Genomic DNA, 15395 nt, shown 5'->3' with positions numbered 1-15395 from the left:
TCTCTCTCTCTCTCTCTCTCTCTCTCTCTCTCTCTCTCTCTCTCTCTCTCTTTGTCTCTCTTTTTTTGTCTCTTTCGTCTGCGATGTTTTTCGGAGAAAAATGACATTGAACGATCCTTTTCTCCGGCGCTCTTCACTTTTTTGGGAGAGGTGGGCTCGCAAACATGTTCACTTTATTAGCCACGCTATGAATTTCCTTGCATCAACAAATAGACACGTCTTTTGTTTTCTACTCGAGAAATCGATCGTGACAACAAACGTATCGTAGATGGCACAGTTCGATAGCAAATTCTCAAAGTATTCCGAGATAGCGAGAGAGAGAAAGAGAGCGTGACAAGAAAAGCGAGGCGCATCGATGCATATAAGTTCGATCTAGGCGGGCGACGAATTGAAATCTTGATTTATGGGGGATCGTATATACGCTTCTGATTCGTTTTCGCGTGCACTGGGTGACTCGGAAAGAAGCATCGGAAATAAAACGCCGTCGCGTTTTTGTAATAAGTATATCGCTTTGCAATTTGTTCGCGCGAAATAAGGTAAGCGTCCAATGGCTGAACGGTTGAACATTTGTTGAAGAAATAAATATCATAGATGACGTAAACATGTTTTAACTTTTACGATTTTTTTAGATTTGTTTCTAAATATCAGTTCCCAATGTTTTACATAAATAAACACAACCAGCTTATAATTATTTATTTAACAAATGTTTGGTCAGCTTGTCCGACCGCTACGGGACACTTACCTCCACGCAAAACTACTTTTTGAATATTTCAACGGGTAACGCGCGGGATTCCAAAAATCTTTGCGCTACGTATTTCACTTCACATCCGTGTTGCAAACGCAACGCTGAATCTTTCGGTCGGCGCGCTTTTTGTCGTTTTGCCAAAGTAGGACTTGAACAGCTACGGGGAATAAAAATATTCGGTGCCTAAGAGACACCTAGTGATCCCGATGACACACGACGAATGATTCTCGATCCGTTCGCGCGCTGGCGCCTCGCGCTCGCTAGCGCGTATAAAGGGTGAATTCGTCGCCCGGAGAGGGAATGCGCGCGGATCGAACATCATTGCTTTCGCAAGCGATACCGAGAGAGAAAGAGAGAGAGTGAGAGAGAGCGCGCGGCAGATTGGGAACTCGCACAAGTGATACGGTGTTAAATCTTTCTGTCAGAGATCGGAGCTGCGAATCCCCTCGGTCGAAGCACGCGCGCGTTCGTGGCGGACTTCGTCCTTTGAGGATTTGCGAATCGAAACGCGCACACGTTTCCTCTGTGTTCATTCGGGAGTATTATCCGCGCTCCGATACCAAGTCGGGGTTTTTATCTCTCACCTCTCTTCTTTTTCTCTCTCTCTCTCTCTCTCTCTCTCTCTCTCTCTCTTTCTATATATATATATAAAATTATATCGGCAAGCGCGTGATTCGTCGAATGTTCCAATTTTATTGGACGATGTAGCATCCCTTTATCGAGATTTTCATCGCGGGCCATTTGAATTATGGCCGCGTCTGATGCGTTATCTTAAATTTAATAAAACCTACGTGACGTCGGTCGATAAAGCTTATCTCTCGAGAAAGGAAATCGGACGATCGCGTTTAAGGGGATTAATTTATGGCGTTCGCGGCGGGCGACGTAATCGATTGAAATCTCAGAAGTTCGCATGCGGAACGTCATCGCTGCGGGGGAGTAGTGGGTGTACATTCCGTGTATATTGGTCGATGCTAACGAACGTTACCGCGAAGTGCCGTGCACTAAGCGCACTCGTGCGTGTCATCGTGACGTCAGCCAGCCGGATCTCAGTTTCCTCTCCGTTTCCGAGTTTGAGACATTCTTGAGCGAGTATGAAAAATAGTCCCCGAGACTATTGCAGTATATACATATACTTGCTCGATTCCGGAACGTGACTCGAGTCTTGAAATATACGTTAACCTTTTGCATATCTAAATTTTTTTCCGCAAAAACTGTCCAAGCTCGAGTAAAATTACGGAAGAAACAAAGTAACGACACATTCTTTCCTTTAAATACATCACATGTGTCGTACGTAATATTTATCGAAAATAACTCTGCGACGAAAAAAGGTCATTCGCATATTTAATCTCAGATTTAACATAACTGAGGGAAGTTTTTTTTGTTGCAGTAACAATCTGTTAAAATGGTTTTGGTATTGCAACGCGGTGCTTTACAATATCTGCTAAAAAAAAGTGACAGAGTAATTACGTGCCTATCTGTTTCATCGAAATCGCAATGAAAAATATTCTCTCTCTCTCTCTTTCTCTCTCTCTCTTTCTCTCTTTGGCAAATGTGTCGCAAAAATTTCAACGCGAAAACTCCGCGGGAAATAAAAACAATTACATTCGTCCGTTACACACGTGCAACATATCGGCAAAAGCGCTCGTGGCATCTGTATGGTTAAGCCATTGGCGGGATAATAGCGTCCGTGTGTGCGGGCGCACGGCGGGTGTAAACGCTCGCGGGAGAAACGTAATAGGCAATCCGCAACTACAGTCGATCCTTGCGCAGCTCGTAGCTCCCCGAAGGCCCAGGTTTAACCTGGGAAGAGAGAGAGGGAGAAAGTGAAAGAGAGAGAGAGAGAGGAGAGAGAGAGAGAGAGAGAAGAGGTGTCTAGACACCCAATCTCTTTTCCCACCCTTCTAACTCACCCTTCGTCTCTTCCTGTTTCTCCTCACCTGCGACGGCATTAACCTTTACACGCGCGCAGCACCGGGTCGTAGGACAATGTTTGAGAATGAACACGAAGGGTTGGTGAGGACCTTCTCTTTGCTCTCTGAATATACACCCGCCGCGTGATCTCGGATGTCGCGTTACGCTGTGTAACGCGGCATATTCATGAAACAGAAAAGTTATAAAAGAATGTCGCGCGGCAATTTTTGTTTATGACGGCGCGGATGATGATGAATCTTCGTGAATGCAAATTTCTTTTTTTTTTCCTCACTCTTCTTTATCACCGCCGAGTCTCCATAAAAAAAAAAAAAAAAAAAAAAAACACGATGCAAATTTCTCACGAGATTGTTTTCAAACTTATTACGTAGACACGTGCAAGTATTTGTCACGCGTTCGTTCGGACGTGGCTTTTTTTTTTTTTTTTTACGTCGCTGGACACGCGGTAATTTCTGGAAATTTAACCGTCCCGTAATGCAGTGTACGATGAATTCGAAGGCGTTCTCTTCTCTCTTTCTCTCTCACTCTCTCTCGTCGCGCGGCGCCAGCTGCCATTATTAATAATTCCAGACTCGTATGAATGGTCACGTCAGTATTACGGGGTCGGCACTTTCCGCGAAGCGGGCATATAATATCGAATAAAAAGCGAGCGCGTGCGTGCTTTATGCGATAAATGCTCCGGTTCTTTTTCTTTTTTTTTTTTTTACGGTGAAACTACGCTCGCGCGCGCCGTCGCCGTAAACGTGCATCGTGAAACGAAAGCAGAGGAAATAATATTATGCCCAATGCTTGCGCTGTACACCAAACCATCTGGTATTTACATTTCGTTATTGAAACGAGCACAATTACTTGGCGCTTTGAGCGCCAAGATACATCGCGAAACACACGCGCTCTCTTTGTAACGCGATAGGACGCGCAGAGAGAACGCGCGCGCGCGTGTGTATGTGTGTGTGTACACGATGCATATTGAAACGCCGCCGTGTAGAGAGATATCGCCACTCATCGCCGTAAGTAGAGAGATAACTAGAACGCGATAATGAATAATAGATGTGTTTGAACGCGGCTTTAATGTCGCACACCCTGCCTGTAACGTGGTTACGATCAAGGTATTGATTAATTTACGTTATTAACATTAGTTAACAATTGCACGTCGTCGAGATCAAATATGATATCGAGACTGTGTGAGCGAGAATTTTTTTACGAACTTTTTGGGAGCGCGCTCTCGCAACAATTTCAATCGCTCGGCGATTTAATGACAATGAGACGAGAATTCAAAAAATCGATCTGATGACTCTGGTTCATCCAGAAGAGTGGCTGGTTAAAATTAAATAAATTTATATTTTTTAAAAATGGATTCCTTTCCATCATTTTATTTCGATAATCTACAGCCTATCTGTGTAAATAATACAAACATTTCTCCGAATTTCAAGTGTGAAAATCGCTGACCTGACAGCTCCGGTCCATCGATAGTGATTAGTAGAAAATTAAATTTATTAACTTTTGAAAATATGGATCAGTTTATTTTGATCATTTTCAGCCATCAATCAATATAAATTCGGCTGATCAATATAAATAATACAAATACATATTTGTCCGAATTCTTTGCAAAAACTGTTAATAAACGTATTTTTGTAAAAATTGAAAGTGAGTTTCAAACTTTTATATATTAATTCGAAAATTGTAACCCCCTTGTCACCGGAACAACAAACCGACAATGAGCGTCGAAACATCTTTGTCTCCTCTGAATTAGATTTTAGCGAGCGCCCTTTGAATGTGTTTCAGAGTGACGCGTCATTGAATATACAAAAATTCTCATGTCGCGCGTTTTTTTTTTTTTTTTTTTAAGTATAAAAATCTGATAAGAGCACACAAAAACGTAAAATCCTTATTATAAATGTTTGGCATACATTTCACTGGGGTAACCGCGGGCGAACAATCCCCCGGCACATTCTCCGGAGGGAGATGAGGGAGGGAGGAGGGAGTGGAGAGAATCGATTCCTCGTTTACACAGCTGCGGAAGCGACTCAAACGAACACCGTGTGCTCAGGAAAATTATCCAAAGCAGCGGCGGACATTTCGGTCGAGCTCTATACGCTATCTCTCCTCCCCCCTCCTCCCTCGACCTAATTCACGCGTTGCACATCCGCAGCCCTTAAATCGCGTCCGTAGCGTGGCGCGGCGCATTCTCTTCTGAGCGCGCACCAGAAGGTATATAACGAACGGTCGGGGCAGAAATAGATAAGCCCTGAAAATTCCATGTACAAAATGTCATCGTAAAGCGCGCAGCAGCTCTTGCTCGTGATTTGCAGGTGCTTTGCGGCAGGTCGACGTTTTTCTTCCTCAAAATTGTTGCAAAAACAAACTGCGCACTCGTCGCGTTTGCAAATCAAACGCGAGAAATCGAACGGTCACAAAGCGCACACGTTGCGGGGATTTGATCGATCTTTCGAGTTTGAAAATCTTTTTGAATTTTAGGAAAAAAATCTCGTCGTTTACTGTCTCTTTCATGTCAACGACAACGCGTAGCCAGAAAATGACGTAAACAGCAGCGCGCGGTCAAACGGAAAAGAGATTAAATTTTTATTCCGCGTCGCGCTCGAGGGCATATATACGGAGCACAATGTGTGTTGGTTTACTTGTAATTGACCGGACAGATGCAATTCGGGGCTAGGGACACCGATATTTTGCGGTGATAAATTGATAAACTCACGTCGTCGTTTTCCGCGCACGCGCGCGGCCGCGCGATTCACGGAAACTCGCTCACGGATGGCGCGCAAATAATTGCGTTATCTATTCTACTACGCGTAATGCGCAATGAATACCGTTCGGTATGTCCGCGGCATTAACGAAATTGCTCTCTCACGTCCGTTCGCCGATCTATTCGGATCACGACAATGTGAAAATTTAACGCCCCCCAGAGCGTTCGGAGTGTATCGGATTTTCCACTTTCCAGCCATTAAAATTGGACATTCAAAGGATGGAAGTGAGTAAACTTAGACACGTGAAACATCCGCACTCTCGCCCGAGCGTCGAATAAATGTCGTCTTAATTACATATTATTATTGTCTCTCAGGTAACTCAATTCTCCATATTCGATATCGTCTCCGTCTATCCGTTCAATATTTATTTAACGCGTATCCGGAAAGGGATTATTTGTGAAAAAACCGTTTTAATTTTTAGTAGTACGCAAAATATCGTCGCAGTAATTGTTTAGATATTGCTATTATTATTATTGGTAGAGGTGCAACGAATAATATTCGGCGAATATTAAAAGGCAAACAAGTCGTAGACTGTTCGAATTTCAAATGCGCGTTTCTGCTATTTAAAAAAAAAACATTTATTTAAAAATTATTGATCGTTTATTTAAAAACATCAAATTAGATACTCGAGCATGGTAAAACTAAAATTCCGCGGCTGAGGTGGCAACAGTCTATTTTTTAATTTTTTTTTTATTTTTATATAAAACTATTTGGTATTCGGATGAGTAAAAAACATTGCCCGATAGTTGGCCCGATATTCGTTGCAAAATAATTATTTTAGATATTATTGTTACATACTCGTTTGTAAAATATTTCAAAACAACGTTCTGACAACGTTTCTTCCAGATTCTTTGAAGTCAATTTTTGAAAAAAAAAGCTGTTAAGTTTCTCTACTTTTTAAAAATAATAATATTAACAAAACAAACAACGTCGAACAACAAGCGCCGATTTGTTACCTCTTGGACTTTCCTGTGAACGATGATCTTGTGCCACTGATTATCGTCGAACCGCACCCTGGCCGGCTTTATGTGCAGATCTAATCTTCCTTTGGCCAACGTCATCCCGACCGCGGCGCCTCCGTCTCTCAGCGACACGGTGAGATAATCATCACCCTCTCCTGTAATTAAAAAATGAGACTAATGAAGTCACGGCGCGAGATGGACGCGCGTGAAAGATGCACGGGCAAATTCTCGTCTCGTCGTTTTCAAAGAGCGCAAAATAACAACGTCCGTGTGCGTTGTTGAGAATTAATGTGCGCGCGACAACGAGTGACGTCGAAAAATTGTCGGAAAAAAAAAATAATAATCCTCGCAGGGATCCTTCGGCTCGGACGCGCGTCACAATTTACGTCTCACTTGCGTTCGCGTTCTGACGCGACATTATTGTTTCGTCGAGCCGGCGATCTCTTTTGACGCGTTAAACGTTGCACGCACGTTGCTTAAAAAAACAAAAACTTCAACAGCAGTACACGCGCAACATTTTAATTCCCACGAGGGAACGATGTCGCATCGGTTTTCCTCGCTCGCTCTACACGTTTGTGTCGTCGAACTCGCCCGGCCTGGATTATGTAGTGCGAAGCGCATAAATCGATTACGACCGCTTAACCATTAGTTTCAGGGGCACTTGGTTCGAGCGCGACCGGTTAAAATATCCAGCGATCGTCGTTAATAATTGTGCTCCATGCTCGAACTGGAAATCCTCCGCGGATTACGTCGTTGCGCTCGTAACGAGTTGGAGGATTAAGACGATTCTGCTGATAGATAGAGAGAGGAAGTGTATTTTCTCGTCACGACACGCGCAGAATACACGGTGGAAAATGCTCGAGGCGCACTGATGTGAGATAAAATTTCCGGATATATATGTTTAAGAGAATGGCGCGCGCGCAAGTGTGTGTGTGTGCGCGCGTCCGCAAGAGTAACCGTCACGTGGAAATTTATTTTCTGGTTTTGCGATTGCAGAAAGGGACGACGCTTAAAAGCTCACCGGCAACGCAAACAGGCGCTGGATGCGTCGTTACGCTCGTGAATCTCGCAAACGCCGCCACGCCGTTCCCCCTTCTGTCCCCCTCCTACTCCACCCTCTGATATTGCCGCAGTCGCTTTAAAATCGGGCTGTGACCGCATACTAATTATCTCGCGGGGTGGGCTTCGGGACTGGAGCGTATAAAAGATGCAGACAGCACTTCGGACTTAATTGGCCGCCGGCGCGGCGCATTTGCATGCGCACCTAAGTGCATTACGCGCGTATCGCCGCGCGCGCTTTCGTTCGTCGCGGCGCGGCGACCGCGTTCGTTTACATTGCACAATGCGCGTGTGAAAGCGCGCGCGCGCGCGCGGATCTCTATCTGAAAACCCTCACCGATAACGCGCCCCGTTATGCGCCGTGGAGATAGCGCGCGCGGCGGATGTTCGGCGAGAAATCGGAACCGGGCGCGTTTCCGTTGCGATCACATCGCTCGGTCCGACTAATGGTTTATTTTCCAATACAAACCGCTCTGCAAGATAAATGCGATTTATATATAACAAATATATATTGCGTATATCAACGCGAGAAAACGCGAACCGAACTGTTTCAGATTCAGCGATGTAATAATCAATTAACGCGCGATGTATGTTCGCGCGCGTGCGTAATCTCACGTTGAGCAGATGCATTATTTATGTGAACAAACTCTCTCTCTCTCTCTCTCTCTCTCTCTCTCTCTCTCAAGTTAGAATCCTCAATCTCTTTTAAAAAAAGACGTACTATTTCTGCGTCTGGGTCGCTTCTGAGACTCAATATTTAAATAATTAAAAAGTCGTTTGTAAAATATAACACGTAAAATATAACACGTAAAATATAACACGTAATACATATTATATATTTTTCTCTTTGTTTTAATAAAATAAATGTACTTTATTGAAACAGTATAAATATATTAAATACGTTCAAAATATATTTCAAATCACAATTGAAAATATATATTTCTTTTATTTATTATCACTCGGGTATTCTTAAAAATCGGGTCTCTCTCGCGATTGTCAGATCAGAGAGATTTATCGCCTGTTAATCGACAGAGATAGATCTTTGCACGCAATTACACGTCAGACAATTATTTCTCCGCGAGAGAAACAATCCCAACGAGAATTTAATGCGCGACGATTCGGCGCGTCGAAAGGTGAAGGAGAAAACAGAGAGAAGAAGCAACGTAGCGAAATAGCAAGTAGTACGACGCGAGAGCGGATCGGACGTGTTTGCGCGCGGAACCGTCGAAGGCAAGTTTATTTCTCCGGAGAAAACGTTTCTCCGCAGAGGAGCGCTTGGATGCGCGCGATTTCAAAGAACGAGAATTACGCGTGGCGACGATTATTGCGTCTCGCGAAAATACGCGTAATCCAAATGCACGGTTACGGCCGTATTATAGCTTATCTCTTGAGAACAAATGAGCGACCTGGGACGAGCGTGTTGCAGAGGATGCGAGGTAGAGAAACGAGTGCTACGTGTGTGTTAGTATGTGTGTGTGTGTGTGTGTGTGTGTGTGTGAGCGCGCGCGAGCGTGTGTGGCAGCACAGCATTGCGGCTCCGATATATAGGTTTCGAGTTGCCGCGCTGCAACCGGAGCGGAGGTGCAAACTCCTCCTTTTACTGCGGATGGTGCGGCAGTCTTGCCGTCTTGGCTGCGCTGATTTCACCCTTCATTACGTAAGTATGCTATAAACTAAGGAATTTGTATACCGAGAGTGTTAGAAAGCTGCGTACATGTGTGTGTGTGTGTGTGTGTGTGTGTGTATGTGTGTATGTACGGCTTAAATAAAGCTCGGAAAGCTTCGAGAAGTTTTACTATTACTTCCTGCACACGGTATATTGCGTTTCCGCGATTATGTTTCAATTGAAAATCAAAGTCTTTAATTATCGGGAATAGTAATCGCGGATGTAAAATAAATAATACAAAAAAGTAAATAAAATAAGTAACAAATTGAATTAAATAATTCAGTCGAATTCTTTTCGATAAAACGTCGAGCTGAGAAACGTCGCGCGCGTTATCTCGCGCGCGTAAACTTTGCTCGAAACATTCTTGGAGAATCTGGGATTAATCGAGGTCAAAAGCAAGAGCCCGATGTGAGGCCATAAAAGGAGGAACAATAAGAACGGAGGAAGAGAAGAAACAAAACGAGAGAAGAAAGACGCATGACTTTTCTGGTTGGTTGAACCAGGTTCCGCGCGACTGGAACGTTCTAATTGGCTATAATGTCGCCGCGAGAGAGAAAGGAGCGCGATCGCAAGGAGGTTTTAATATGCGGTTCATTGTCCTTTGGGTAGCGCGCCATTGTCTATCCCGCGTTATCTCCGAAGGAGATATATATATATTCGACCGTTCGCGAGTTACTCGATTAGACGGCCCAGCTCCATTGTACATCTTCTCGTCGTAATGTTTCCGATTGATCGCGCGTTTCCGCGGTCAGTCGCGCGTTTTTCACCGAATCGAATTATTTTTGCGAATATCGCGACTAATAATCGACAATTGTCTTTAGCGATTGTCAATAATCGTTTAGAAAAGAAGATACACGAATTCAACACGATTTTACATTTTTATTCGTTCGCCGAACCAAGACGCTTCACGGAAATCCACAATTGCGAAAATAAGATTATTTCAAAAATAAAAAAATAAAAAAAGTTAATACGATCGACAAAATCAATTACTCGTATTACAGCGGTATGTGGAGATAGAAAATAATATACTTACCGGAGTAAAACAAAAGTCCATTCGGTTGTCTCGTTTTGAACTGAAGACTTATGGATTCCTGCGTGCTGAACACCGGTTGTCCTTTGCTCAGATCTATCGTGAGATATTCGGTTCCTCTGAACGACGCTTCCGAGGGAGCTTTGTCTGAAAACAAGAAACACACAACGACAGGTCAACAAATCGGCCAATTTGCTCTGCCGCAGCTCTCTTTAAGCGAATTATCGTCGCGATGTCGAACAATTCGTGGAAAACTCTTTCTTTTTTTTTTTGGAAGACCGCGTGAGGGAAAAATCGATCGGAAAATTTGCGACGCGGAGGGAGAGAGATTAGATTAAAGAGAAAAAACAATGTTTCTTGTGAATAGCAATAGCGTGCGAGCGAATAAACTCGTTCGTATCTTTCTCTTCTTCGCGCGATATACACAGTTTGTCCGGAAAGTTCCCGGACTACGTGAATTAAAAATCGAAAATGAAAGATATGGTTTATTAAACAAGTTTACACTTCAAGGTNTACTAAGTAGTTCCAGCGTTGACCGCTCGATAGCGCCGCTTACCCGCGCTAGAAAAAATCAGTCCGGGAACTTTCCGGACAAACTGTGTATATGACGAGAATTATTTTCTTTTCTCGCGAGTGTTGGCGCGAGAGAAAATCACAGTAATACGAGCAAGACCGGACGTATCATTCCCATCATCTCAGAAACGACGCGCGCTTTCTCTCTCTCTCTCTCTCTTTCTCTTTCCTCTCGAGAAAGAATCGACAGCGAGGCGGATTTATCGCGGCGATTCGTTTCCGGCGCGGTTGAGCGAGCTGAAAGAGATACGAAGTGGCGGATATATAGTACAGAGGCTCCTCTCTCTTCCCCTTCCCGCGGCGGGATCGGCCGCGGGATGATTTGCGGCGGTAATGAACATTTCAATCGGTGCATTCGACCCCGCAGAGCGCGATTTGGCGACGCGCCAGCCGCCATTAAGCGCCCCCGCGTCTTTACGGTCGTTTTTGCGCTCAACCGCGCTTATACCTTTGTTTCGTCGCGCAATAATAACGAAAGCTGGAAAAGGGGAGGGGGAGTGAGAAGAGAGAGAGAGAGAGAGAGAGAGCCCGATCAAAAAGTCTCCTTCCGAGAGCGGAGGAATTCTCTCGAGATCCGATTGTGCATTGGCGCGGCTCTTCTCCAAGAGTTCGGATGAAGAGCGTCGAGATCTTTGCGGCGCGGCGACGAGTTCCGCGCGCTCGGAAAACGAGCAGATCTTAGCACTCAGATATATGAGACGGAAAGAAAAAAAGATTTTTCGAGAGCGCGCGCGGGTGTAGAGAAAGAGAAATGCGGCGAGTTGTGTTCCGGTGTGAGAAAAAATTACACTCTTCTCTCGCTCTTAAATAGTAAACTAAGATAGACCGAGATTTCCTTTGTTTTTTTTTCTTTTTTTTTTTGTGAATAATCTCTCTTTTCTGTGCCCGTCGCGTTTTTAAAAAAAACTTTCACACGCGAAAACTTGAAATCGCAAACGCGTGTTTCCGAAAACGTAAGCGACAATACTTCTCTTATCGTCGAAACTTTTGAGAAAAGACCGTTTCCGATCGAAAGAAGACTAGATCGTCGAGTTTGGACGCGTCTTTCGAAGCACTTCGCGGCAACTGTCGCGCTCCCATGATCGCGCGCGGCTTTGTCTTCTTGCGGATGCACACAACTGCAGTTTAGCGACGAGATTTATGGATGTAAGAAGGAAACGCGCGCGCGCACACACGGATTGATTGCGGGTTGAGAGTGCGCACCAGGTGCGGAATTGCGCGGCACCTCCATTGCTGACTTCCTAATAAATGACCGACGATTAATACGGATTAGTAGCAACGGGCGCGTGTGTATCGGGACGCGCGTTTAAGGTGCGCTTAGTCGCGATTTATGCGCGACTTTGTCAATGTTGTTTTCCTTGATAAAAGATGCAAGACCGCGGAGACGGAGGACTAGAGAGCGCGCGAAGGAGAAGAAACGGCGCGGAGATTTTCGGGATCAACCGAGTTGGTCAATGGTAGAAGTTGTTCGAAGCTCTCGAAACCTGAAGTAAAGAGATAACGAAGATAAATGCGGTCTTAAGATGTGCCTTTCGGAAAAAAACTCTTATCTTCGCTTACATGGCGAGAAATGGCGAGAATTGTCGAAATCGTAAAAAAAAAAACCAAAAAAAGAAGTCATACGAGACAGAGAAGAGAGGGAGTACAGGTACACAAGGTAATTACCATAAAACGCGTCTGCGCATACATATATATATATATATAGCATTTCACGTGCGCGCTATCCTCTCTAGTCTGGATAATTACGCGATATCCACGCAGATTGCCAGGCTTGGGTTTTGCTCCATTGGGAATCATTTGGCACTCCGTGGCATCTCAACTAAATCGATCGCGCCGATCTCGCGCGTATAACGCAAGTGCCGCGCGTAATTAGCCTACCAAGGAAGCCAAGGATTCGGTTTCTCCCCTCGGTGAAATGTGAGGATCACATTTCCAAAATAAAACAAACGATCAACGGCGCGTAAAACGCGCCGAGTGGTAAATGGAATCCGAGCTTTTCCTTGTGGCTCCAATCAGAATGTTTTTCGTAGAATCTAGTGACGAAGACTTTTTGGAACAATTGCATTAAATAATTTGGTAACAAGTGATTTTTTTGTCTTTACATTACCGCTCAACAGTAGTGAAAAAATAACTTCTTTCGCTCGACGGAACGGTTCCAAACTTCAACAATATTTTATACCTTCCTCTTTTTCTCTATCTCTCTATCTATCTATCTCTCTCTCTCTTCTTTTTGAACCTTATATAGCGGTGGTTATTTATTTCGCTTGAATTTCGGCCAAACTACTAGAGGCTAGAATAAAATAAACTCCATCTGAGCATTTAAAGGTCTGAGACAGTAAATGTGTGTGCGGAAAGTTTATATATATATGTACAGGTTTAATAAATCTCACTGTGCGCGCGCGCGCGGATAAAAGCGCGCTAAAGACGTCGTCCGATTTATTTAGTTCCCGCGCGCACTTTCGAATCTCTCCACGTCGGGGATTGTCCCGTGCATTTAAAGGATTACCAAGTTAATCCTCGCAAATGGTTCTCGCCGCGCGCGTCTTCGGCGAGAATGTAATTTGCAATCTTTCGCCGCAAAACAAAATAATATAAAACGTTTAATAAAAGCAAAAAGAAAAAGAATAACTAGTTAACACAAGAGAGAAAGAGCCGACAAAGAGAGAGAGAGTGAGAGAGAGAAACGGGAAAAACATTATGTACGTAACAATAAACCAATTTCACTTGTATTTTCCGCGCGCGTCTGGGTCTCGTCTGGTTTTATTTATTTTCCAAAAACGCTTTGTTCTTCTTGTGAGAGTCGTATTGATAAACATATTAGATTTGCACTTGTTTGCTACCTTGTTTTAATTATAGTCGGGGGAAGTGGCTTGTTTGTCCTTACAACTCGCATAGACATCTAACCCGCACTGTAAACACGACCGCATAGAGAGAACTCTCTCTTTGTTTCCCTCGACTCTGCACGAGAATACATATATGTATGGCCCGCGGAAATTCTCTAAACTCTCCAAAACAATAAAGCCTTTTATGCGTATCACCGTTAAGAACTAAGTATAGGTATACTCGATATTATTAACTTTTTCATTCACCGCCGCGTACTGGCGACACTCTACGTATACGTGCGCGACACGTATATAATCCGGATTGTAATACAATCCGTGGTAATACAATTAACTTTGAATTGAGTATCGCGCGAGAGAGTTGACAGATCACTTGCAATGTTGGACGCACAATGAAATGTTCAGAACGACTGAACAAATAAACGTAAACAAGTCGACTAAGGTCAACGAACGGATGTGTGAGCACGCAATTCGGTGGTTGTTGATTGAAGTCGACGAGGAGAGACGCAACGCGTCGCGGAGAAAATCGCGACGAGAACTTAACGACACACGCGCCCGACAACACACTGCTGTTGTTGTTGCGCGGAACCGCGAGTTGGCGCGCCTTGTTTTGGAAGGTAGTTTGCAATTACGAAACTTGATTTGCGCGTTGTATTACGCGGGAAGAAAGGCGAGTCGTTTGAAATTCATAGACGTGTGTGTAGGGGGTGGATGTAGGTAGTCGGTCACCGTCGCGCGCGGCGGCGCGTCTTTCGCCGTGTATAGTCGCGCGTTTTCAAAGCGCAGAGAGGATCTCGCGCGCGGCGACATTTTCCGCCGGTATTCGCATACACTCACGAACCGGCTGAAGCTATCGTATTAGCATGTATATTGCGTCACGTTGCCACAACACACGATGACATCGCTCACTGGAAACTACCGAGGTCGGTACACGACGGGCGGAGCTCTCTTGTCGTTTTACTATCGCACGCTTCCCTAGTCGCGGCTCGCGCTCAGAAAGCCTCGATACACCGGACGGTCCAGCTCGAATTGGCCGCTCTGTGTTTCGGAAAAGGACACTTCGCGCTTGGAGTACGTCGTAAGCGTTTCAACTTCGCGCGAGAAACGGGGCGAATTCATTGGCGTTTTCTCACATGTGCCAAAAAAACCGTCACGAAAAGTTTCTTCCACACACACACAACAGAGGAAGAAATTAGAATAACTCCAATAAATTAATAAAAACCAAATAATTGACGGTGGAGCAATTGTTGGTGCAATATTTTATATTAAAATATTAAAAACGCACACACACGTTCCGACTTTTAATTCAGATCCTTTTTGACGCGAATAAAACAAACATGTGAATATTTCACAAATTTCATTTAATTTAATTAAACAAATTAAAACAAACGTGTTAATATTCCAACCGTGAAGAGAGAAATATTGAGAAGAGCAAGAAATATTCTGCGCATACGTGCTTGCGCGAGCGTGATGAGTATTGGGGGGGGAGGAAGAGAAGATGGGGATGGTTACGTAAATTCGCGCGCACAAACGGGGGGACAACAAAGTGCGGGAACAAATTATTAGGGCAAGGCAAGAGAGAGACGCCAATTCCACGCATGAATGCGTAACGAGAGGAGGGTGCGCGCATTCTCACCGGCAGAACGCGAAATGGAAATTACCGACTACGCCAACCGACCGATCCGCGCCACACAGCCCTCGGGGGCTGCTATATCGAGCTTCACGAGTATGGCGAAACTTCCTGTCCTCCCGGTCCTTTATTCGTCGCAACCGCACACGCGCGCGCGCAAGAATAATTGAGAACTTCCTTGCGGACGCAAAGAACCATATAT

At 44.5% G+C, this 15395-nt stretch overlaps 1 protein-coding gene across 6 annotated transcripts in view; it reads right to left on the bottom strand.

Moving 5' to 3' along the window:
• Window positions 1-15395, bottom strand: part of LOC109852126 (neurexin-1) — a 168825-nt gene that overhangs the window by 66586 nt on the left and 86844 nt on the right. For all 6 annotated transcript variants that reach the window (XM_020422981.1, XM_020422982.1, XM_020422983.1 and 3 more), the window contains 2 exons: window positions 10154-10297; window positions 6390-6550 (listed from right to left, as the gene is read on the bottom strand). In XM_020422981.1, the coding sequence (XP_020278570.1) occupies window positions 6390-6550; window positions 10154-10297 (305 nt within the window). The remainder of the gene's footprint in view (window positions 1-6389; window positions 6551-10153; window positions 10298-15395) is intronic.

The sequence above is a fragment of the Pseudomyrmex gracilis genome, unplaced genomic scaffold (genome assembly GCF_002006095.1).
Source record: "Pseudomyrmex gracilis isolate BER0280 unplaced genomic scaffold, ASM200609v1 scaffold_24, whole genome shotgun sequence".
NCBI lineage: Eukaryota > Metazoa > Arthropoda > Insecta > Hymenoptera > Formicidae > Pseudomyrmex > Pseudomyrmex gracilis.
The sequence above is the reverse complement of the archived record's forward strand: the minus strand, read 5'-3'. Positions and strand labels throughout refer to the sequence as shown.